This window comes from Orbicella franksi, chromosome 8 (assembly GCF_964199315.1).
Source record: "Orbicella franksi chromosome 8, jaOrbFran1.1, whole genome shotgun sequence".
NCBI classification, from domain to species: domain Eukaryota; kingdom Metazoa; phylum Cnidaria; class Anthozoa; order Scleractinia; family Merulinidae; genus Orbicella; species Orbicella franksi.
The window spans coordinates 30,054,876-30,080,494 of record NC_138152.1 but is presented as its reverse complement, the minus strand read 5'-3'; the positions used below and the strand labels follow the sequence as shown (position 1 = coordinate 30,080,494).

Below are 25,619 nucleotides of genomic sequence, written 5' to 3'. Positions count from 1 at the left end.
GATAGAATTGAGGTCTATCTCAGCGATTGTTGGTACAGTCGTCACTATGATCACCGTCTGAAGAGTTGTTTCCATATGTTGTACCGAAACAAGTTCAAGACTTCATTGCAAACTTTAAATACAACTATTACGATTTCCCTAAAGGCGGGTTTCACAGAGGCAATTAGATACGACTACCATGATTTCCCTAAAGGCAGGTTTAGCAGAGGCAATTAGACGTTGACAATTCTCAATAACAGTGATAAAAAAGATTTCTTTTCGCCTAGATAAGAACGAACACAAACACAAAACAACGCGTTATTTTCACCCTGCTCTATTTTATTGTTACAAGCTTTTATAACGGTGTGTCTGACACGTATTTATTTTCTACGTTAGCACTCTCAAAAGACAATTCATAATTACCACAAACCAAAAAAACAAAAAAAATGCTTACTCTATCATACTTTCTCAATATCCTTTTTCTAAATCCCCTTTACTTGAAGCAAATAAGAAATCAAAACCAGCTGGAAGCCTGTAACTTGCAACTTATTCTGGTATGATGTTCGTGGAATTCAATCAATTGAAACTCAGCATCAAGATTCTCCTTCTTAAGGGATAATTTCACGGTTCAGCGCGTGTACAAGTTATAGCGTGACTATAAACTACTACCTTGATCATTTTTTACTGAACCACATGTAGTTCAGCAACTACAGACTATAATTTGTGAAACCAGAAAGACTGATGCCCAAATTTTATCAAGATGTCAGCGGATTTATCAAGCAAAACTTCGAATTCAGTTTAGTCAGTTAAACGTTAAATTTTTTCATTCGGCGGCTGAGGTCTTACTCTGACACACACACGTTATCTACTTTTATTAGATTGGTGGATAAACAATATATGTATTAATTAAAACATAGAGTAAGAAATTCTAATGAGAAACATTACTGCTATCACCGTGTTACTGTGACTGAGGGGAAAGTCTGAAAGGAAATTCAGTTCTCGCAGAAGTCAGTAACTCGGCTAACGTTATAGCTTGTAAAAACACGGAGCCATGAAACCATCCTTTAATGGCAATTACCAAACAAGTAAGCCGCTCAAAGTAAACTGTTTATCTTAGACTAAGGATACGTGACTACTCGATTTTGTACTAACCTATTGATTGACACATCATGGGTGATATTGAAATTTTCTGATTATATTGCGCTTCTATAATTTACCAACAGTTTGTTTGTACCCCCATATAATTGCACAGGCTTAGTTGTTCTGTACAGGGTGCGTAAAACTAAGACTGCAAGCTCCGCGATTCCTTTAGGTAGTTTCATAGAAGACTTCGACTTCGTCAGGTCGGAAGATGTAACTACCCGCCAAGAATGATCGTGTGAAGGAGGATCGAAAGCTGTTGCCAGCTGGCGGGCTGTACGTGTATCCAAGGTTTGAGTATGAGCTGGTGCTTGATGCAGCGTTGTTGGCAATGTAAATATCGTGTCCTCCTCCAAATGTTGGTCCATAGGAAGAGCAGCTGTAGATGGAATGCGCTTTGGAAGAAGAATATTTTCCTGTTTGATCTAGCTTTAGTGGCTGCCAACCAGGCTTGTTAACCAATGAAAAGAGAAAGGCTGCTGAATCGTAGCGATATCCACAACTGGAGCCTAATTTGAAATACACAATGGAAAAAGAAGTCCAACATTAATGATGCTTACTGACACTTTGGACAGTTTAGTAATGACGTATTACCGAGAACGTTAATTTGATTGGCTTACAAAATTTTATTATTATTCGTAGCTCGGCATTATTTCTTGTAGTGTTAATCTTAAGTTCTCTGGTTCCTGTAAGTTAAATGTCTCCTGAGTTTTTTTATAATATCAATTCTGGGAAAGGCAAGCCCGGTGGGAGACTGGAAACAGCTGCCCCGATTTCAGACTGAACACGAGTTTCATGCCCTACTTTTTTATAAATGTCATAAAATTAATATCGAGCTGTGAAGCAGTCAGTTAGCCAGGAACACCATGCCGTTTAAAAATGCGAGTGTTTCTATCGTCCTGTTTATGTCGATGAGTTATCCAGAAAATTCTTAGTATCATTGGCTCATTTGCCTTTCTTTGGTATTACCCTTTTTTGTTTCCTTGCTTAATGATTCGAAGCCGTTGTACCGCTTCCTATAAAGTTCTTCCATCCCGATATCTCCCTAAAACCGTCACGAATCAGAAAACAGGCGCGTAAACACAGCAAATAATATTTTAATACACTACCACCATAGTGTAAATATTCCTTTTATAAAATTATTTTTCAAACTCTTTTCCCATATTTCTCCGTGACCGCTATTGCAAAATGTGAACATGGCTGACTCACAACTTGAGCTTGGATCGCCTGTGATAAGATGAGATTGATCATGTCACTTACTCCACGAGAGACTTGTGTATCCTCCAAAAATATATTTTCCAACACGGATGATTGTGACAGTTGGACCTTTGCCGTCACAGTATGAATGGAAGGTATAGGAAGACCAGCCATTTACAGTTGTCTGGTAACAGCGATTCCAGTAAGAGGATTGGCGAATCACAGGCTTTAACCATTTATCCAGCCATGTCAAAAAATTCTGGCTGTTTCCCACAATCCTGGAATATTTAAGACCCGCTGCAAAAATAACGTATAAGAACGTTCTTTGGATCAACTTTGTACTTAGCACTTGTTTTGGTGGACTATGTTGAAAGTTGGTTTTGCTAAGAATAAATAACACTGCCATCTTCACCAGTTATAAGATGACCATCATTGCTTGCACCCTAAAATCTGACGCTAACTAAACTGGATGCACTGTTTGTTCGGAAAGATATTTTATATGTGGTGGTTATATTCCACCGTGCAACTTAATTTTTTTTTTTCCTGGAATATCTCGTTTTAAATTTTGGGTCGCAGTGATCAATACTCTTAATAGATGATTTTAAATCCTGAACAGGAAAATATTCGGAGAGTATTTATCAGGAAAACGTAATATCATTACCAATGCTCCGCGCCGACGTCAGAATTCTCAATGGAAAAACCAGCGGCAGATAAAGTCACGAAATTTGACAGCTTTTGTAAATATTGAAATTTTGAAAAGTGTTTTTAATTGTTTAAGTCCACGTGGGCTCTTTTAGCTCCACACCCCACCACTGTCCTTTCTAAGTGTTGTTAATGTCAAAGCGTGCCGTAGTAGCGAGGAGATAGCAAACAACATTACTGCGTCGTGTCCTTTTTTTTATTTTCAGCAGTAAGTCCTTCCAATGTGGCAAACTGATCCAAGATGGAAAGGAGAATTCTGATTGGTTCCTTAATTAGTTTGGCGTATTGCTTTTCTTGAAAACAGTTTTACAAAAGAAAGTAGTTTGTTGGGTTTGACGAAGTCTGAGGTTTTTGATTGCTTTTTAGACATCATGTTTGGTGGACAATTTGAGCTTAATTCTAACTTCTTCAGCCTGAATTTAAATACAATTAATGTAAAATACTAACCTGCCGCGAAGTGAGTGCATGTTTTCCCATCTCCTACGTACGGATGGTTACACGTACATGTGTAGGATCCTACAGTGTTTGTACATGAAGCTAAACGGTGGCAGTCGTGTACACCGCTGACGCACTCATCGATGACTGGGGGAATGAGAAACACGGCAAAGTTAGTAAACAAACATAAATTATGTTGAACATGTTCACCAAAAGTGCTCTATATGTTCTTGAGTAAGGTGTTCTTGTGCGTATTGATGTAAGTACTACTTTGTGATAATACGTCTGAACTCATTTCGCAGTGTTGTTGTTGTTCTTGTTTTCAACTGATAACTTTGTAGTTCTTGTTAAGTGAAAACAACTTACCAGTGCAATTTTTGCCATCGCCTAAATATCCAAGTTTACACGCGCAAGTGTAAGATCCACGAGTATTGTTACAAACTGCATTCACATCACAGCTATGAGAGTTTAAAGAGCACTCGTCTATGTCTGAAACAAGATTAAAGGAGTAACTATGGATAAATGTTGAGTTGTCGTTAGTTTGACCATTTCACCAAAGAAGCAAACAGCTTGAGGACAGTCCGTCGAAAGTTTACGGTAAGGACAGTATCTTTTAATGAACATGATAGATTTATTTTACTTTCCACAATCTCTGTTTATTCTTAGCTTTTGAACAATTTATATTACCAAGGTTCTAAGCCACTGGCGCCGGCTTCGAAATTGTTTAAATAATTTACAGTTATTACAGGGTTGAACTCTTCTCTATCAGTATTCTCATTGCACAAGAGCGGTTGGTTACAGTTTTTCTTAACCCGTCAATGGAGGACAAATTTCATGGTTGTTGAAAATAAAGTGTGCGTCATTACATTCACAATCAACATCAGATTTATTCATCTCTATTTTTTTAAACTGGCGGACGGGGGGGGGGGGGGAGAAGTTGTTTGTTTGTTTGTTTGTTTCTTACCATTACAAGTTTGTCCGTCTCCGGTATATCCCGCTCTACACTTACAGGAATATGAGCCCACGGTATTCACACAATCTGCATTCACGTCACAATTGTGAGTGCTGGTAATGCACTCCTCCAGGTCTGCAAAAATTACATTTGAAAACAAAATTGAAATAGATATCAAATAAATAATATTAAAACGAATTATTTTGAGAATTAACTATAGATCCCGTTTGGGTGCGCAAGATGATCTTACAATAATTTTTTTTGTAGAGATTTATCACCTGTAAAACAAGTAAAATTGAAGCAGTTATCGCATGGCACGTCATTCCAAGTGTATCCATGCCTCACGCCAAGAGTGTGCACACAGTCTTCGTTGTTCCAGTTGTTTGGTTGTTTTGGAGCCCAGAACCTAAAACTGCTAATTTCTTTGTTTGTCCACACAAAAGAGCCTTCAACACTGCGGTCATTCAGCCCTATCCATGATCTATCGCCAGCATGACGGTGCTGAATAAATACGTTTTCCTCCTGGTTGTGCACTGTAACCAGATCAGAGTTCATCTCAGAGCAGTTTGACTCAGCAGTCAACCACGTGGCGCATGCGGGGCTTGAAAAGTAGCAATAACCACCAAAGTAAGTCCATCCTGGCTGGCAAATGTCTGTAGATGTAAACAAAAATAACTCCATAAAAAGTAAGAGAAATCATTAAGAATGTCTTGAGTGCTTTAAAGGAAATCGTTGCTTGTCATGTTTCTGCAAAGCCCTCACATGTTCTGGCATTTTTACTCCTGACTGAAATTTACTTCTGACCATCAAATTCAAGAATAGGCTGCTAAGATCTTATTTTTAACAGCGTAAGAGACAGAAGTTACTAAAATATGAATACTAAATGAGCTAAACTACTGATCTAGACATTAGTAAAATTAACGATGAATTATTTTGTCCGTACCTGAAAGGACAGTGTATGAGATAGACAGTGGATCATACTTTGTGTCGTACAACTCTTTTAAACAAACTCGCACACCGGTCGTATTGATGTACTGCAAAAAATAGAACGAAAATAATCAGTGGTCTTCTGAACTGAAGTCGAAAAGATAATTTTCACAACGCTCACGGTGATATTCTGAAATATTATTTAATCTTCGGAAAAAAAAGCAAACTCATACCCCCCTTGGGTTTTCGTTCTAGTAAGACATATCAATAACATATCATTTGCATCTAGTAGATATCCCTCAACTTTCTGTACAACAGGAAATGTTTTTGTCGATTTTGACTTTGGCTGTCTTTGAGACGCCATCTTGTATTTCACGATTTTCCCGGTATTCGATTTGATGGAAAATAACGGATGTAAAAGGGTACGATACTAATTCTGCATTGACTTTTAAGAAAATTGGAAGAAACCAAGAACTCTTTCAAATAGACGAGAGTTAAGTCGACTGGCGTGTCAAAAATGCAGTTGCTATGGAAATGCCTAAAGAAGCGAAGAAACAGAATTACCTCCACCCAAGCAGTTATTCCATTGTGTACTGGCTGTCGATTTCCACCGCTAGACGAATGGTTCGCGGAAACGAACACATTCGGGGTGTTGTTGTACTTTTCAGTAAAGTGGATATCCTAAAGAAAAACTCTCATTAAGTAAACGGGGTGTTATTCAACTTTGACCACTAGCAAACTGAATTTTGCAATAATCTACTGAGTGAGTATTGTTTAAATTGACGCTGTTCTGTAGGATTAATTATGAAGGACAAGGAGGTGAAAGCCAGCGCCCGGGCAGACAAGTGGAGATGGCTGAACGACTTAGCAGAGGAAGCTGAGACAGCAGCCAGAAACAACTGCAGTGGTGACCTGTACCAGCTCACTAGAAAGATAGCTGGACAAGGAAGGAATGTGACTACCATCAAAGATAAAAAGGGCAAGCGGCTTGCAAGTGAAGACGAAGTCTTAGAAAGGTGGAGGGAACATTTTGAGGAAGTTTTGAATGTACAACGACCTGACAACCCCTGCCAGTGATCGATCACGCACCTGGGGTCATCACAAGCATCGATACTGGTGACATCTCAGTTGCTGAAATTAAGAGAGCGATCCACCGTCTGAAGAAGGGCAAGAGTCCAGGGATTGATGGCATCAGTGCCGAGTTGCTCAAGTGCTCCAAGAAGGATGCTGTGAAACAACTCCACTTACTTATTAACGATATCTGGAAAAAACAATGTGTACCAGACTGGAAGAAGTCACTCATAGTGAAAGTGCTGAAGAAGGGTGACCTCACTCAGTGTGGTAACTATCGCGGTATATCCGTACTCTCCGTACCAAGCAAAATCCTATGCAGGGTCCTCATTGACAGATTGAAAAGCGGCGTAGACGAGATGATTAGGCAGGAGCAGGCAGGATTTCGATCTGGAAGGGGAACCTCTGAGCAAATCTTTGCTCTTCGGAACATCCTTGAGCAGTACCAGGAATGGCAAGCACCAGTGTACATTAACTTCGTTGACATTTCGAAGGCTTTCGACTGCATTATCAGAGAGGGACTTTGGGATATTATGGGGCAGTATGGCATCCCTGACATCTTTATCAGGACTTTTCAGGCAATATATCATCAAAACTCAAGCTGCGTCACAGAAGGCGGAAGGTATTCTAGCTGGTTCGAAGTGAAGAGTGGCGTGCAGCAAGGGTGTGTGTTGTCTGGCTTCATCTTTGTCTTGATCGTGGACTGGGTCATGTGGCGCACAAATGTTAGGAGACGCGGCTTGAGACGGAAATTCACATCAGTCCTAGAAGACCTGGACTATGCTGATGATGTTGCTCTAATCTCAAGCAGATTTGCTGATCTCCGGGAGAAGACCGATAGGCTAGCAGCCATCGCCGGCATTGTTGGGCTTAAGATCAACCCGCGCAAAACAAAGACGCTTAGGATGAACCACAGATACACGGACTACATCAAGATAGAAGGTGAGGAGGTGGAAGATGTGGAATCCTTCGTGTACCTAGGTTCAGTACTTGACAAACTTGGCGTCGCAGAAGCAGACGTCAAGAGGCTACTAGCACTAGTGAGAACTGCATTCACCAGACTTCAGAACATCTAGAGGTCAGGCAGATTCAGCCAAAAGACCAAGTTGCGCATCCTGAGCTCGAACGTCATGTCCGTGCTGTTGTATGGAGCCAAAATGTGGAGGATGACAGCAACTGATCTCAACAAACTGGATGTGTATCAGCGCACATGCCTTAGGAGAGTGCTGAGGAGATTCTGGCCCAGCCATTTGAGCATCGAAGAGCTGTACGAAGCCACAGGGAGTACGCCGGTGTCAGTCCTTATACGAGTGAGAAGATGGCGATGGTTAGGGCATGTATTGAGGAAAAGTCCTGACAACATCTCGAGGACTGCGTTGACGTGGGCACCTCAAGGTAAGAGGAAGCGAGGTCGAGCGAGGGAGACGTGAAGAAGAACCGTGAAGAGAAAAAGGAACAAGCTGGGATGGCATACATGGGATGCTGCCTCAGATCGGGATGGGTGGCGTGATCTTCCGGCCGGCCCCAAGAGTCTTCATAGGCCCACTGAGGGTGAGTGAGTGAGTGTTCTGTAGGATCTGTACACTAATTCTTGAAATTTTTAGAAAAGTAATTCTAGGCAAGCTCTCTAGTATACGTAAGACGAAAAAGATACCAACCTTGCAATAGGCATTGTTGTAATCTGCAGGTGGATGTTGAGCGTTAGCAAAATAGACTGAATCATGTTCTGTAAAAAGAGGCTTGTGGAGAGAACAAAATGCCAACCATTTCTAAACGACAAAAATAAATAAATGTTAACTAGAAAATTGAGAAATAGCATTTTTTCGAAAAATTAAGTGAGATAACCATAAGCAAACGTCTAAATCAAGATTCTATTTCATCTTAATATATGCCGATGTTAAAGTATGCTAGAGACTTAGCTACCAATGCTAAAGACCAGTGAGGCTAAAGTAAGTGGCAAAGATCTCTCAGTACCTTATGTTTCGTGCATAAAAGAAAGGTGTAGACACTTACAGTATAAACATCGTCGTGAGATCCTGCGTAGTTCTGAAGCTCTCTCAAACAAACTTTAAACGAGGATTGCGTGACGTCTTCAATCCACACACTGGCAGCGTCACGCTTGAGTCCTGCACGATAGTGCGCTGCGGTAACAAACACTGAAGGTATCACTGAAAACTTTCCCTGCATAGAAAACAAACAAAACACAAGTTGTTACTGTTGATGTTCCTTTTACTCATGCTACTACTGTTGTTGTTGTTACCTTACTGCTGTTTAACATTAGCGAAGATTTGAAAATCTAGGGATGGCTAATGCTCTAATGGCTAAGTGATAGCTGACATTTTAGGTCCATTAGTCCAAAGGATATCATATCACATTGAAATAAATCCGATAACTGTAAACTATTCAAAATTATTCTTCGGGAACTTGAGTTGTAAAATGAAACGAGAAAGTACTTACCGATGGAAAATTGACAGATTTACAAGTCGTTCCAGTCCACCATTGTGATATCCGTTCTTCTCCGGCAACACCACCCACTGGAGCCCCTTGGTACGCCATCCAATCAACTGTCACGTTAGCTTTTGATTTCCGCTCATTGTAGCCTGCCGCCATCACACACGCAGTGAATCGATCATAACTGACATTCTCAACCCACGATACAGCGGCATCATGTACATATGACTTGTCACTGGTGTCAATATGATTGACAGTGATCTGGACTTCAAGTGGTTTGTCAGGATAAAACGCATAAGGCTTGAGGCGAATTACTTCACAATGAGAATATCCGAGTGAAGGAATGTGTGGCATGTGACGGCGACCTCGCTGGAAAGGAAATCCTTTAAGAAAATAACAGTACAAAACACAAATCAGTACAAACAAAATTTTAATTAACTTCCCAGGTTTTTTCATCGTAATCATCATCATCTTCTTGGACATCGTCAAAAATTTCAGAGTAAAACAATTTCTAACCTTCACAACTACCAGGGTGTTGCACAGAGAAATTCAGTCGCTGAATGCACATTTCCTGTCGAAACAAGCACTCATTGTCGTATGTTGTGCCATTTGATGAGCAGACTGGTTCTTGGTAGGATGGACAACTGTCAACAGCAACGCAGCGAGCATCATTTGGTCCAAACGCTTTACACAGGCAGTGATAATGACATGTCACGTCGATGCAAGGATCCAAGTCTGGCAAGACATATAAACAATTGTCACGAAACGATCTGATGTTGTTTTAGTACACACTTGCTTGGTAGTTATACACACTTCTGCCCTCCCAGTGTGGGTTTGCAAGCTTTTACAAAGATAACTCCAATGAGCAACATCGCAGAGGAGGAAAATGCATACAGGAAAGAGAATGCTAAATATACCAAGTGTTTTTTCAATCTCCAGATGGAATCTTTTTGCCTACCTCCAGTGACCATGTAGTCGACAGTGATAACATCTTTATTGTTGGAGTCGCTGTTGTAATTCTTCACACACACTAGCGCATCAGTTGTAGATGTATGCTGAATAAAATCAAAGATGAATTAAACCCGGCCTGGTTCAAGTTGCTATACCGCCCGATTAGTTTTAAAGAACTCATATAAACGAATTACAGTGAAACTAAAAGTTACTGAAATCGCTTTGAAACGGCCCCAAAGCAGCATAGAAACACAAGTAACAAACAGAAGAGTTAAACTAATTGTTTTTATTGTTTCTATATCTCGAGCTGTTATATGTATATGTTCCCATACAAACTGTTATATTTACGTTGTTACGCAATGTCATATAAAGTTCATGGGTCCCGAGGAACTTGGGATATTTGTGCCATTACCTGAGTGTTTGCGGAAATCACACAAAGATCACAACAGGTATTCCTTACCTCAACCCAAGCGGTGACAGCGTTACAACGTGACCCAGAAAGGTTCGCATTGTTGTTGTTGTCAGTGCGTTTTGGCGTCACTAACACAACAGGACCAGCATAAAATGGTTTTGTGAAGTTCACTGTCTACAATGTAAAAGAAAAAAATAATTTAATATCGACTGTATTTCCGCGAGTCTCTTGTAGAGGTAAGGTTGATAAATAATTCGTATTGGTATTTATAATGCGCTGATTCTAATGTTTAGATTTGAAATCAAAGCGGGTTTGATTTGAACAGGGCCGACCTGCACCGTTTACAAGGGTCTTCATGATTGGCCAAACGAAACAATAGGTATACAACACAAACAATGCCCCTAACCCTAGAAACAAAAGAGGTACAGATTAACAAGAATGAACCCAAATAGAAGTTTTAATGAGTTACAGGTCATCTGTTTGAACAAGAGGAAAAGTATGTTTGATCAATTGATCACCGAAAATGAAATTGGGTCTCAGAAACTATTTATGACAGATTTTGTGGGCCCACAGTTCAAATAGGTCCATGTTAACAGTCAATTTTGACTTCCTAGATTGTTATGATAGCATTGCTGTTGTTGACCTTTTGATGCCCTATTATAAAGAGGATTTACATAAGAAACAATAATGCCGCGGGCTGGCAATGATTATTCTTACTTGACAGAAAGCGTAGTTATCCTGATCAGATGGTGAGTTTGTATTGGTAAACACGAGACTATCGGTTATGGTAAAATTGTCAACACTCAGATTTGTAAACGCCATCCAATTCTGCAGAATAAATAAAAGATATCGTAGTTAAAACCTGTCAATTATTAAAGAAACAAAAACATGCACAATTAAGGACTGTTTTAACCAACGTACAAGAGTACATGAAATTATCGGCAAGATACGCAAACCCAGTAAGATGTTGATAATTAGCCTTTTTTCAGGAAAAAATCTATAAAAGAAGCAACTCTCCTTGTGTTTGCATTCAGCTTTTTCCAGTCAACGGTTTCTACCACATGATTTCTACAAGTAGCTAGAGGTTTATCAAAGAGCTACCAAAAGCATATTTTTTTTGTATTATTTTCTTTTGAAAGCCAACGATTGATGTTTTATGCTGGTACAAAAAAGACTCATCTTGAACAGCTTGAAAATGGAAGACGATCGGGCACGTCACATGGGAAGTTGACCTCTGATATATTTGGTAACATCGTAACGCATGTAAACATTTCAGAATGCTGCTCTTTAGTCAGGGGTCATCATGATTTTCATTCAACTTTGATGAAGTGCATATCTTTGGCAAAGTCCAACTCATTAGACTGACGAGTGACAGAAAACGAAATTTAAATTTACTCACTATCTTTATGCCTTTATGGGGTCCATCGAAAATCTTTGCTTCTCTGAGACAAATTTTGAAATTGTCCACGCGCAACTCCTCCACCCACACGGCCATGGCATCTTGAGGTCTCTTGGGAACTTGGTGACTAGCAGTTACAAATATGGTTGGTGGAGTCGAAAACCGCTGAAATGAAATAATGAGAGAAGTTAAGATTAGTAAATTAAGCGAGTGAGTGGGGGAATGACCGAATGAACAGATCAGGGAAAAGAAAATGACCGATAATGGGAGAATACTTGCTTAAGCCTTCAAAGGTTCTTCAACTTACAGACATTTTGAGATTGCAACATATCTTTTGAAAATCTGACGGAACGTTTAAGATGGTAAAAATACAAAATGCCTCAAATAACAAATTAATATTCAAAGATGAGTCACGCAACCCGCTACACGCTGCAGAAAGTGTAAATGTTTTCACAATGAGAACCCGCCGATGATATTTTAATTATTCAAAGGAGAAAAATACGCTTAAGTCCAAAAACCACAAATTAATATTCAAAGATCAGTCACGCAACCCGCTACACGCTGCAGAAAGTGTAAATGTTTTCACAATGAGAGCCTGATCGGTTTTGATCTTTTGCATTAGGAACATTTGTGTTTAATAAGGAAAAACAATCTTTGTAGTTAGTCTCAATTGATAAGTCCTTCTTAATTTTAACAAATTTCAACAAAGTAACATCAAGTTTTGCGATTGCATTGAAACAGTTTTCTGTTTAGGCTTAGCCTTATGTTGCTTGGCAACTTTTGAATTACAATTGTTTTACTTGAGGCAAGCTCTCATCAAGAGAGGCGACTCTTTAGTGTGTTTCTTCAGTTATTGAGAAATATCCCGAATTTAGATATTTATCCCCTGACGCTATTTGTTTCCAATACTTTCTGCTGAGCTATCACGCTATATTTTAATGGTCAGCGTTTGCACAAGTCACGTTTGAAAAGGGTAGATGATTGACAAGTTTCAGTAAAGAAAATTGATTACCTGACTCGTGATTTCCACGTTAAATTTCACGCGAGGAACCGTAATCGCACAAATCCCGAAGTGAAACCAGAAAGCATTGACTGGTATTCAACAACGTTGAGCAAACAGTTTTAAGTAAGAACTATTTTACACTCAAATTAAAATTTCAATACCAGCCACATTTTCAGTGTTCAAGTTCTTCGAAATAACATCGAGTCAAGAATAGAAAGTCGAAATGTATTTCTCGTAGCAGAAAAGCTTACCGATCGTGAACTGCCGTTGTACCAGATTGGAAGTTGATAGAAATGTTAACTGGGGAGTTGTTAAACGATGCCCCAGTTAAGAAGTAGCACTAAATACAAACCCAGCCAGCTTGTTTGACATCCTTCGTCGTTTTTCCAGACGCTGTAACTTGCAGTTGAATCTGGGTTAGCGTGACCTTTCAGCTCCGAGATTTTAAGCGGATGAAAGTCGTCGCGTAGACTTTGAGTATGGCTGTTTTACGGCCGCTTGAGTTTGTGAATTTGCCATCCAGGGACGGGGTTGAGGCGATGTCCTTCGTCTACTTTTCAAGTGTATTTCGGCCGAGAGGAACCGTCTTATACAAGATATTTGATGATGGTTTCTTAACTGGAACACTGTGACCCAAAATGAATGCTGTACTGTAGCTGTGCTTTTCTTAGTAGTTGGTGAAGTAATGTTCGCCTTGAAAGCTGCCATTTCGTCTTCTACATATGTCACAATTGGCACTGGAGCTGCTTCGGCTGCTGAACTTTGCCTTGCGGATTTCCTTCGTTGGATTCGGCCATTTTCTTGTCCAAGCCGTTATGATTTTGTCGTTTTCTGGTACTCGGAATCGTAAGCGGCTTCTTATATCTCTCTAAAAAGTTGTACTTCAGTTCAAAGCAGGGAGAAACTTCATTTTCACTTTGAAAAAGACTTGTGCTTGTTTCTAGCTCCGTAGGTTGCGGCAATGATTTTGCAACACGATTAAAAGGTCACTTTTGTTTTTTTGTTTTTTTTTTTCTGTCGCACCAGTGAACAATCACGCAAACTCTCGTTTTTCAGTGTTAGGGCCTGTTTTTAGAGTCGTAATTTCACGCTAAATACATCGCCTTGGTAACCAAGACCGGCGCTTTTGATACTTTAAATAACCTCGTTACATAAAGTAAAGCTCTTTTCCGCACTAATTCCTTTCAAAAATATTAGCAACTTTTTGACAAATTTAGCACACAAAAAAGACTGGCAAACCGTTTTAGGCAGTTTCTGCCAATATCTGGCAACTTTTTGGTATTTCCTTGTTTGTCTTTTTTGCATTTTTGAGGAATTTCTGAGTGGATGGCTAGGTTTAATTCTTTGATCTACAATTTCTACACACTAGTTCTTCATCTTTTGTCATACTGATTAGATTAATTCGTATACTGCAATCATCATTTTTTAGTGTTAACTGACGATATTAATATTTTGTTTTTGTATTTTTTCTTTCTAACATCCACATCCACAATCGGGGCTCCCTTTTTCATGAAATTTTTATATATCTCTTTACTTTCTAAACCACTAAACAAAACAAATTCTAACCTGCTGAAAATCGATCCTCTTGCATTCCGTTCCAGTTTTCCAAGAGTTTAAGGATGCGGTGCCAGTTTGAGATCCATGGGGTTTCGTTTCAAACGCAAGATAGTTTACCTCAATGGACTTATTTGAACCGTTAGCAAATTCTAGAACACAGGCTGTAAATTCACTCGCTTTAACATCTTCTACCCAGACTGCAGCGCCGTTCCGAGGGGTTTGGCTCTTCACGGTATGGCCAACTGAGGCGAGAACCGTTACTTGCTGTCCGCCGTAAAATGGCGTTTGGAAGTAAATCTTCTTACAACCGAACAGCCCTGGTGAGCTTGTTGTGACGTTTTCTTTTCCGGCCTTGAATCCGAGTGCTGTAAAGGAATAAAAAAAACTTTTTTCTTCAAAATGATCGCACTTACAAAGTTTTAACTGAATGCGCAGCCGATATCCTAGGAATGGACATGTTGATTGCTTTAGGAAGAGATTTAATTCTCAATTTCCTTGATCTGTGCGCCCCTCCCCCATCTTTCAGTTCGCTTCTTCTCTGATCAACAAGACATAAAAACGCCTGAGCTTGCCTTGAGAAGTTGAATTAAGGTTTACATTCAGAGAATGCAACTGAGAGTAGATACCATACCTTCAGTGGCTGGAGCGCCCAGGCAAACCAACAAAACAATGAGAAAGAAGTGCATCGCGTATTGGTGCTCAGACGACATCTTGCTCCGACTGAAAGGGAACTTCACTCTCATGCGCATTATAATCATCACAAGGGCAATGCGTGACTGGAATGTACCCGTTAGGACATGTCGAATTATAGGCTATTAACAAATTTTAAACAGCACGTTCACAAAAATGATTTATCTTGGGGGTGACGCATATAAGTGACGAGGTTGAGGATGACAGGCAGAGGAAAATGACCAGTGTAAGAAAATATGACGGATTCCTTAGAAATTGATGATACTTCTCCTATCCGAGGAGCGTATTTTATTTTCATCAATTTACAATACAAGAATTGTTTTAAATAATACTGAACTGATCATTATCGCTGTTGCTTGGTCAATGAAAACTACCGACCCCACCCCATGTCCCCTCTCCCCAGTCCCCCACAGTGCCCCCGTATCCTCCACAAGAAACCAAAATTAAGTTAATCAAATTTTCCAGTTTGAACTTTACACATTTCAATTTTGATCAATTAATGTTCTGTTTTCGCTTTTCTACTTTATGCTTTGTAGCGAATTTTCAGTTCATTTGTATTTTGAATTGCTTTCATGCCAATTTAATTTCAACCCCTTATAGAGGAGATTCTATTGGATTTTAGCTTATCGTTTCAAAGAGGAAAACTCATAAAGTAACTAGAGATTTGAAAGCTTCGTAAGCGTTCTCTTCCATCATTTTCTTGTATAGATGATAAAATCATCTGAAAAGGGTGGCAAGTTATTTTCGTCAGAGTCGTCATTTATTTTGCTGTGTTAAGACTCGCTTGTTGTTCGTCCTGAACTTTGACCTTCTGAAGTGCTTCGGTTGCTCTTAACTATTGTTTGAAGACAAGCCAGGTCATTACATTAGGAGATGGGTCTCAATTGATTGGCGTATTTTTTTGGTTAATTTGATCATTTGCCAGTTTGTTCATTTTATGTGTTTTTTTGATTTTTTTTTTTTTTTTTTGACTTTGACCGAGTCTCGTTTTTTTTGATTTAGATCGAAGCTAAGGGCGGAATTTGCCATTACATTTGTATTTTGTATTTATTGGACGCCTTTTGTGTAAAATCTAATATCAACTCTGCTAGAATGTGGACTAACTTCATATATATGTAATAGAACTTTCCGTAAGTGGTGACCTTCAATGGGGCCACTAAACAATTGAGCCGTGACGAGAGCTGTCAGCTTACACAAGGTTAATGATTCAGTGTTTGTACGTATCTGAGAAAATCACGATGCGTCTATTTACGGGTTATGGTATGCAATGGGATTCGACTGTGTTTAATTGTTGTTATCTTAGCTTATTGCACTTTGGTGATGCACTATGTACTCGCGTGGACTACTAAACATAATCAGGTGTTTTTTTGCGGCTGGAGAGGCTTTGCGGAAGTGTTCGAGGGGAGTTTAACAGAACGGTTTTCTATATCCTTGTTTCTCGGCTGTTGTATAGTTATTCAGTTCAAGAATAATTAAATTCACTCTGTAAGTTAGCCTGGTGGTTTTTGTTTCTTTGTGCACGTGGAAGTTCTTTAAATTTTGTAACAGTAAGGAAGCGTGCCATGAGCGCTCGCCTCTTTAATCTGCTTATTTCCCCTTTTTTAATGGTAACGCATTTTTATCTTTCTTTAACCCTTTTCCTCAGCAGGCTGATTTTATTTAACCCGTGAAACAACATCTACAGTAGCAGTGAGTCAAAAGAGCCATAACTAATAAACGAAAACCATGAAATTGGTATTCAGTAGCATCTAATTGTGCAACAACTATTTCACGGGTTAGGTAAAATCACTCTGAGATTGACACCTTACTGATCCTGAATGCACTCAGTATTATTACGGCCGAAAGAATAACATGCACGCTGTGACAGAACAGTCTTTGACCTAAGAATGCCCATCTAAGGACAGTTTTCTGAGAAAATATAAAAATAGTAGTCGCAATTGCAGTCAACAGTTTCCTGTGAAGTGGTAGAGATACATTTTGGAAGACATTACTGATTTTAAAAGCCGGAAATAGAACATACATTTTCTACGTACAGTGAAAGAAAAGAAAGCACTTTACGCCGTCGACTGCATAGTTCAAGGAGTTGTCGAACTTACGAACACATGTAATTTTTAACTTGATTGAGACCGCAAACTGCCAAAGGTCTTCCAAGGGACATTTGCTTATTTGCTCGCTGTAAGGTGTGTTCAGCGATACGATAAAGCTTAGAACTGGACCAGAAGGCTTTTTGTTCTTATATCTCAGCTGAATTTTGAACTGTTACTGAACAGGCAAATCTAGTCTTCGGGTATTTCCGGCTACGGCAGTCAGCTACTAAAAATGTCCTGCAGGAAGAATTTCGAGCAGACTCAGTTAAATTTCTTTGAGAATTTTGGCAATACGATCTATTGCTTTATCTAGATCTCTTCTGAATTTTCTTTGGCTTCTGTCCACCTTTTAAGAGCCCCCAGTAACCGATTCATGCGCGCATGAATCGACAATGTCAATGTCAATGTCAGCAGTGAAAAGCTGTTACTTTACAAGGAAAGTTTTTCCATTGTTCACTTTACAGACAGTTTTCGTTTGAGACGTCTTATATTTCTACTGCAGATGTTTTTGTGTCTAGGTTGCAGACCCCTACTGATACAGTATAAATAGCTTTCCAAAAAATTTTAAAGGTGATATATTTGAAAATGTATGTTGACTGACATACGAAACGTCAAGTTCATAAAATGCATGTTTGTAAAATGTTTATCACCGCTGTTTGTTTTACATTTTTAATCAAGCTACGATGGCCGAAGAGCAAGCTAGAAGCTAATAAGGACTACTATGAGAAGACGTGCCGGCCAGAAGAAGGCATGCTTATCAGGGTCTGGCAGGATGTAGATAGTCCCTCAAAGAGAAACGGGAAGCAAACCACCAGAAAGTAAAACTATTTTCTACACGTAGCATTTAGAGTAATTTTCGAAGCATTCTAATACATTGTCTTATAAACGGCTTAAATTGTAACGCAATCGCCAACAGCATAATGTCACGTATTCAACGTCTGGGTCGCCTGTGATAACATCAAGGGCCCAACATACTCAGCCGTAACAGGTGTTGCGGCTTACAGCCCTTGTTGCCAGTCCTGTACAATCACATCTTGTATCCAGGGTGCAACCATTTCAACGACTTCCTCTGAAGATTCCAAAACAAATGCATGTTTAAACTTCCCTTCACAAAGATATATTTCCCCTTCAGGAAACTTCTTTTTCATGTCCTCATAATAGGAGACTGGTGCCCAATGGTCAGTCGCTCCATAGTAAAATATCAACTTCTTCAAATTTTGTTCAATTACCTGAGAAAGAAAATTATTAATGTCAGAAACAATGGTGTCCATTATGAGTTGTTTGCTTCAAGGACTGTATGGCATCCGAGAGCGTTTCTGACCATTCAGATGAGAACTAAGCACTGTGCTGTTCAAGGTGGTTCTAACTTTTAAATCTGTGAATGAAACCCTGGTGTGTGACCATTTAAAGTAAAGCTATTGAGCAATACTTTCATGAGGTGGTTTATTAAGTCGTACAAGGTGGTTCTAACTTTTAAGTCTGTGGAACTCACTCTTGTGTGTGGCCATTTAAAAGACAGCACTTTCATATAATACTATTTGTTTTTTAATATTTATTTTTGGAAAGTGATATTAAATTTCATTCCTTTTTATTTGAAATTTGACACTCTAGGAGTGTGCTGTTTTTAAAGTTCCTCTCAATCAATATTAAGTAAATGTGTAGATTCTTTTCAGTCAGTTGTGTCTTTGAACTTAGACTTCAATAAAAAATGTGAGGATGAAAACTTAGTGTGTGACCACTTAAATGAAAGATACTGGGCAGTACAGTCTACTTTCTCCTAGTCTGACATGTTACATTTTATATGTTTAATACTGTAGACTTTCTAACAGTCATATGCCTCTTCTTGTTGAATAAGGCTGCTATGAGCCGGCTTTCACCTGCTCTCACTCACTCGTGCTGCAAATAAAATTCATTCTTTGTATTCATTCGCCCTCCCAGCTCTCTCTAAGCTTCACTTGTGATCAAATCTAAATACCAACATCTAAAGTGAAATTTCAAAACTTTGTGAGTGTAAAACGCAGACTGTAGACTGCAGATTGCAGACCAGGGATTATTTTATAGCATACCTCTTCATCTGGGTCAACCACCTCTTTCATCTCATCACGTGCCATTGTCAAACAACCATTTACAGACTGTGGACTAAGAAGCTTGAGCACTGAGTCTAGCGAGCTCAGCATTAAATTCTTCTTGTTCCTCAACCACCACTGAACAAGTCCTTTTTTAAGAAACTCAGGTAAACAAGAAAAAGCAGTGACTGCAGCTATTGCAAACCACTTAAAATATGTCACCATTGGAGTAACATATCTGCCACTGGGCGATATTGCCATTCTTTCGATGGTTGGAAACAACAGAATACTTTTGGTCACCTCCGCAGCTCTATTACAGTTTTTAAGAAGGAGAAGTATTATGTAAGCTCCTTTAGAATGTCCAATGAGTATTATTTTAGATTGTGATGGAATGTGCTCCTCTAAGAATATCTTCTTGTGCATGATTCGTTCATCAAGACTGAGTGGAAAGCTGTTTGATTCACTTGTATCAACTGAACTTGGATTCGCTGGATAATCGTTTGTTGGGGAATGACCTGAAAAAGGAAATGACATATACCATTAAATCCCGGGAGACTCCCATATAAAAAGTATGGAGCGTGCATGCGGGAAATTTTGAAACGAACCCCTAAGCCAGGGTACCAATATCCTGTTTTGTGGGGATAACTTTAAACTTTTTTTTACCTCTAAGAGGTACCATAATTCTAAAGCAACACATTAATTGACACTTTAAGAATTTTTAATAGCTGCGATAGAGACGATTGTAAATGAGTCAAAGATTTCCTGACATATTTTTTTCTGCTCAATACCCTAAAAGGTAATGCAAAAGCTTCCGCTGTGACCCATTTGAGGCTGAGCACCTTTAGAGGAACCAAAACCGCTCTTTTAACCCCTAAAAGGATATCCAACCTCATAGGTGGACACCCACTGAAAATGGACACTTAGTAATATTTCTAACCACATACAACCGCTATACGGTCAAACCTCTCCATAACGGTCACCTTAGGGACAGAGAGGTGGCCGTTATGGGGAGGTAGAGGTGTAATATGACACCTGCTTTTTTCGGGGTGCAACAAATACACTAAGCTAAATTACATTGCAGCGTTGTAAAAGAGTGAAAATTTTATAGAATCACATTCATTGAAATTCCAATATTTAGGTCGAACAAGCAGGATAAAAATATTATTTCACCGAGCAGAATTCTAACCAGAATCTATAAACATTTTTGTGAGCAGCACCAGCAGGCATTGAATTTGGAGTTCAGAATCTAGACTCAGCTCCTTCTGAAGGTTATTCCAAGAAGAAGACTATGTTTATTAATATAAATATTGAGTTGGGTGTCGGCTGGCTAATATCAAGAGAGGATCAGTCATCGTCCTCTCTTTATAACAGATATAACATATATTTGAAAGGTCACACGCTAAGGGTTCATCCGCAGAATTAAAAGTTAGAACCACCTTGTACAGCATAATAAACAGTACCACATGAAAGTACTGCTCAATAGCTTTCATTTGAATGGTCACACACTAGGGTTTCATCCACAGACTTAAAAGTTAGAACCACCTTGTACAGCATGCTTAATAAACAGTACCACATGAAAGTACTGCGCTATAGCTTTCAATTGAATGGTCACTCACTAATTTTTCACCCTCAGAGTTTAAGTACGATCAATCAATTAGGATTGTTTTTTTTGTTTTTTTTTCACGCACTTTTTTTCTTTTCGATGTCGCAAATCGGCCAAAATCGATCGAAAAAAGCAGCGTATTCAGAGGTGCGTAAACTCGAAAGTAAAGACTGTTATTGTAAACTACTAAATGTAGGTCGCATTTGTACTTTCTTTCTTTTATATGTAGAGCTAAATAGATCGCAATTTGGTTAGGTATCAAATACTTCACGTAAATTCTAAAAGCAAACGGAGGACACAGAACAACTAAACGAGAGCTCTACATTAAACCTATTTTGAAATGCTCAAAATACAGTGCTTATATGTATTCTTTTTTTGCAAAACTTCCTCTTCAAATACAGTGTGCATCGTAACCACTGTATTTTATCCTGCAGTGCTGAGTCTAGAAAACCAATGGCTGTGAATAATTAGCAAATATCCTTGTACATTAATTTTTGTCTTGATGACCCACGACATGTATGACGCATGAGCTAAGCCAGGCTGAGGAACTTGTTTCTGTGTAAGTTATCATCAATAACTATCATCATGCTAAAAATGTTTTTCAAGTAAAATTAAAATGACGATGTATCTCAAATAATATAGTTTTGTTTTCTCTTTCAAATAGCTAAATCCCCAACTAAAAAGAAAAACGTTCGTGCGGGTAGAATTTCGAATTTCTTCAATAAATCGCGCCAGGTAATCAAGTTCAAGTTCAAGACTTGATTGGAAACTTTGTATACAAATACCATGATTCTCTAAAGGCGGGTTTCACAGAGGCAACTGGACATACGGAATTCGCATTCCAAGTGTTAAAAATATTATTTTCAACTAGATGAAAACGAAAACAAACATAAAACAACGCGTTATTTTCACCCTGATCAATTTTATTGCTACAAGCTTTTATATCGGTGTGTCTGACACTTTTTGTATCTATTTTCTACGTAAGCACTCTCAAAAGACAATTCATAATTACTATAAACGAATGAAATAAATGCCTTCTCTATCTTAAATTCTTAATCTACTTTTTCTAAATTCACTTTACTTGAATAAAATAAGAAATCAAAAACAGCTGGAATCCTGTAACTTGCAACTTATCCTGGTATGATGTTCGTGGAATTCAAACAATTGAAACTCAGCATCAAGATTCTCCTTCTTAAGGGATAATTTCACGGTTCAGCGCGTGTACAAGTTATAGCGTGACTATAAACTACTACCTTGTTCATTTTTTACTGAGCCACATGTAGTTCAACAACTACAGACTATGATTTGTGAAACCAGAATGACTGATGCCCAAATTTTACTAAAGATGTCAACGGATTTATCGAGCAAAACTTTGAATTCAGTTTAGTCAGTTAACTTTAATTTTTTTTTTATTCGGCCGCTAAGGTTTTACTCCGGACACACACACGCGTTATCTACTTTTATTCGATTGGTGGCTAAACAATATATGTATTAATTAAAACATACGAAAGGAATTCTAATGAGAAACGTTACTCCTATTGCCTCGTTACCGTGATTGAGGTGAAAGTCTGAAAGGAAATTCAGTTCTCGCAGAAGTCATTAGCTCGGCTAACGTTATAGTTTGTTATAACACGGAGCCGTAAAACTATCCTTTAATGGCAATTACCAAAGAAATAAGCTCAAAGTAAACTGTTTATCTTAGACTAAGGATACGTGACTACTCGATTTTATACTAACCTATTGATTGACATATCATCGGTGATATTGAAATTTTCTGATCATATTGGACTTCTATAATTTACCAACAGTTTACCCTTCTATATTTGCAGAGGTTTACTTTTACTGAACAGGGTGTGTAAAACTAAGACTCCGAGCTCCGCGATTCCTTTAGGTAGTTTCATAGAAGACTTCGACTTCGTCAGGTCGGAAGGAGGAAGTACCTGCCAGGAATGATTGTGTGAAGGAGGATCCATAGCTGTTGCCAGGTGGCGGGCTGTAGGTGTATCCAAGGTTTGAAGCGTGAGAGTTGGTGTTTGATGCAGCGTTGTTGGGAATGTGAATATCGTGTCCTCCTCCAAATGATGGTCCACGATCAGAGCAGCTGTAGATGGAATGGCTTCTCTGATAACTATACTGTCGTGTTTGATCTAGCTTCAGTGGCTGCCAACCAGGCTTGTTAACCAATGAGAAGAGAAAGGCTGCTGAATCGTAGTGCCAGGAACAACTGGAGCCTAATTTGAAATACACAATGGAAAAAGAAGTCCAACATTAATAATGTTTACTGACACTTTGGACAGTTTAGTAATGAAGTATTACCGACAACGTTAATTTGATTGCCTCACGAAAATTGACTATTATTCATAGTTCGGTATTATTTCTTGTAGTGTTAATCTTAAGTTCTCTGGTTCCTGTATGTTAAATGTCCTCTGAGTTTTTAATAATTTCAATTCTGGGAAAAGCAAGCCCGGTGGGAGACTGGAAACAGCTGCCCCGATTTCAGACTGAACATGAGTTTCATGCCCTATTTTATAAATTTCATAAAATTTATATCGAGCTGTAAAGCTGTCACTTAGCCAGGAACACCAAGGTGTTTTTAAAAAATGCAAGTGTTTCTATCGGCCTGTTTATCTCCATGAGTTATCCAGAAAATTCTTAGTATCGTTGACTTATTTGCCTTTCTTTGGTATTACCCTTTTTTGTTTCCATGATTAATGATTCGAAGCCGTTGTACCGCTTCCTATAAAGTCGTTCCCTCCCGATATCTCCCTAAAACCGTCACGAATCAGAAAAGAGGTGCGTAAACACAGCAAGTAAAATTTTAATACACCATGGAAGTGAGAAAAGGCATTTGGTTAAGAATTTTCTAGCACTTAACTATCCCACATCATATTGTAAATATTTATTTTTTAAAATTCTTTTTAAAACCCTTTTCCCATATTTCTCCGTGACCGCTATTGCGAAATATGATCATGGCTGACTCACAGCTTGCGCTTGGGTTGCCTGTTATAAGATGAAACTGATCATGTCACTTACTCCATGAGAGACTTGTGTATCCTCCAAAAATATATTTTCCAACACGAATGATTGTGACAGATGGACCTTTGCCGTCACACTTTGAATGGAAGGTAGAGGATGACCAGCCATTTACAGTTGCCTGGTAACAGCGATTCCAGTAAGAAGATTGCCGAGTCACAGGCTTTAACCATTTATCCAGCCATGTCAAAAAATTCTGGCTGTTTCCCACAATGCTGGAATATTTAAGACCCGCTGCAAAAATAACATACAAGAACGTTCTTTGGATCCATTTTGTACCTAGCATTTGTTTTAGCGGACCATGTTGAAAGTTGGTTTTGCTAAGAATAAATAACACTGTCATGTTCACCAGTTATAAGATGACCATCATTGCTTGCACCATAAACGTGACGCTAACTAAACTGGATGTACAGTTTGTTCGGAAACATATTTCATATGGGGTCGTTTTATGCCACCGTGTAAATCAAAATATCTTTTATTTGGAATATCTCGTTCTAAAGTTTGGGTCGCATTGATCAATACTCTCAATAGATGATTTTAAATCCTGAAGAGGACAATATTTGGATAGTATTTATGAGGAAAACGTAATATTATTACCAATGCTCAAGCCGACGTCAGAATTCTCAATGGAAAAACCAGCACAGATAAAGTCACCAAATTTGATAGCTTTTGTAAATATTGAAATTTTGTAAAAAAGTTTTTAATCGTTAGAGTCCACGTAGGCTGTTTCCGCTCCACACCCACCCCTCACTTTTCTAAGTGTGGTTAATGTTAATGTCAAAGCGTGTCTGTAGTAGCGAGGAGATAGGAAACTACATTAATGACTCGCGTTTTCTTTTAACTGCAACACTAACAGTCCTTGCAATATGGCAAACTGATCCCAGATGGAAATGAGAATTCTGATTGGTCCCTGAGCGGTTCGAGGTTTGCACTAGTGACCGCAAAGATGCACCATTCACGAATTAGTTTTGGGGAACTGCTTTGCTTGAAAGCATTTCACAGAAGAAAGCAGTTTGTAATGAAGACAAAATCTCAGGGTTTTTTGTTTGTTTTTTGACATCATATTGGTGGACAACTTGAGCTTAATTCTGACCGCTGCAGTCTGAATTGAAGTACAATCAACGTGAAATACTCACCTGCCGCGGTGTACCTGCAGGTTTTTCCGTCTCCTGATAAAGGATGGTTACACGTACATGTGTATGATCCTACAGTGTTTGTACATGAAGCTGAACGGTGGCAGTCGTGTACACCGCTGACACACTCATCGATATCTGTGGGTAATAATGAACAGGGCAGAGAAAGAAAACAAACATAAATTATGTTGTACTTTGTCACAAAAAGTGTTTTATGTTCTAAAGTAAGGAGTTTTCGTTGGTAGTACTTTAGTAGTACTTTATCGTAAATTTGATAGTACGTGTCGTGAATAGAGGTTCATGTTTATTAATAAATCTCTTAAGAGAAATAATCCTTGTTGTTGAGCGTTGACATGGCAGTCATATTGCTGGTCCTGGTCAATAGAACATGTTTGCATATCAAAAGAACCCGTTTTCTAAAGAACGTATGAGAAATGTCATTTTTTTGGGATCTATGGTTTATACCCTTGAGGTTTTTTTTCCTGGAATAGAGCCAAAATAAACATCCATTTTTTTTTTCTTTTTTATGTAACATCCAAAACGAGAGTGAGCTCAAATAGCGGTGATAAACATATTAAACTTACGCATTTTAATAACTTGACGTTTCGTATGCTACGCAACATACATTTTCAAAAGTGGAATAAAGACCGTTACAATTTTTGAAAACTATATATGAAATGTAAATAAGGGGTCCGGAAACGAGATTAAGAAACATCTGTTTCTTAACAGTAAAACAATAAAAGTCAAGTTATTAAAATGCGTAAGTTTAATATGTTTGTCACCGCTATTTGTGTTTTATTCCTCGTTAAACTACGATGGCCCAAGAACAAA

At 38.7% G+C, this 25,619-nt stretch overlaps 2 protein-coding genes and 1 pseudogene across 3 annotated transcripts in view; all 3 read right to left on the bottom strand.

Annotated features, from left to right (window-relative positions):
- Positions 1-182: 182 nt before the first annotated feature.
- On the bottom strand, positions 183-15,450 carry LOC145494530 (uncharacterized). 2 transcript variants are annotated; one of them, XM_081474020.1, is made up of 18 exons: positions 14,808-15,450; positions 14,186-14,541; positions 11,617-11,781; positions 10,935-11,045; positions 10,266-10,391; positions 9,813-9,909; positions 9,371-9,589; positions 8,861-9,237; positions 8,417-8,584; positions 8,062-8,172; positions 5,897-6,013; positions 5,349-5,439; positions 4,684-5,058; positions 4,418-4,540; positions 3,820-3,942; positions 3,466-3,600; positions 2,380-2,613; positions 183-1,628 (listed from the first exon to the last, which is right to left on the bottom strand). In XM_081474020.1, exons 1-18 carry the CDS (start codon positions 14,932-14,934, stop codon positions 1,288-1,290), a joined length of 3,396 nt encoding a protein of 1,131 aa, XP_081330146.1. In that variant the 5' UTR covers positions 14,935-15,450; the 3' UTR covers positions 183-1,287. The 2 variants fall into 2 exon arrangements, with proteins under 2 accessions (XP_081330146.1, XP_081330148.1); XM_081474022.1 differs by lacking the exons at positions 14,186-14,541; positions 14,808-15,450 and adding an exon at positions 12,871-13,661.
- A 2,501-nt stretch (positions 15,451-17,951) lies between these two features.
- LOC145494343 (lipid droplet-associated hydrolase pseudogene) lies at positions 17,952-19,990 on the bottom strand (annotated as a pseudogene).
- A 1,547-nt stretch (positions 19,991-21,537) lies between these two features.
- The window catches only part of LOC145494532 (uncharacterized), a 53,374-nt gene continuing 49,292 nt past the window's right edge, over positions 21,538-25,619 (bottom strand). The window contains exon 18 of the mRNA XM_081474024.1: positions 21,538-22,853. Within this exon, the coding sequence (XP_081330150.1) occupies positions 22,510-22,853 (344 nt within the window). The 3' untranslated portion in view covers positions 21,538-22,509. The remainder of the gene's footprint in view (positions 22,854-25,619) is intronic.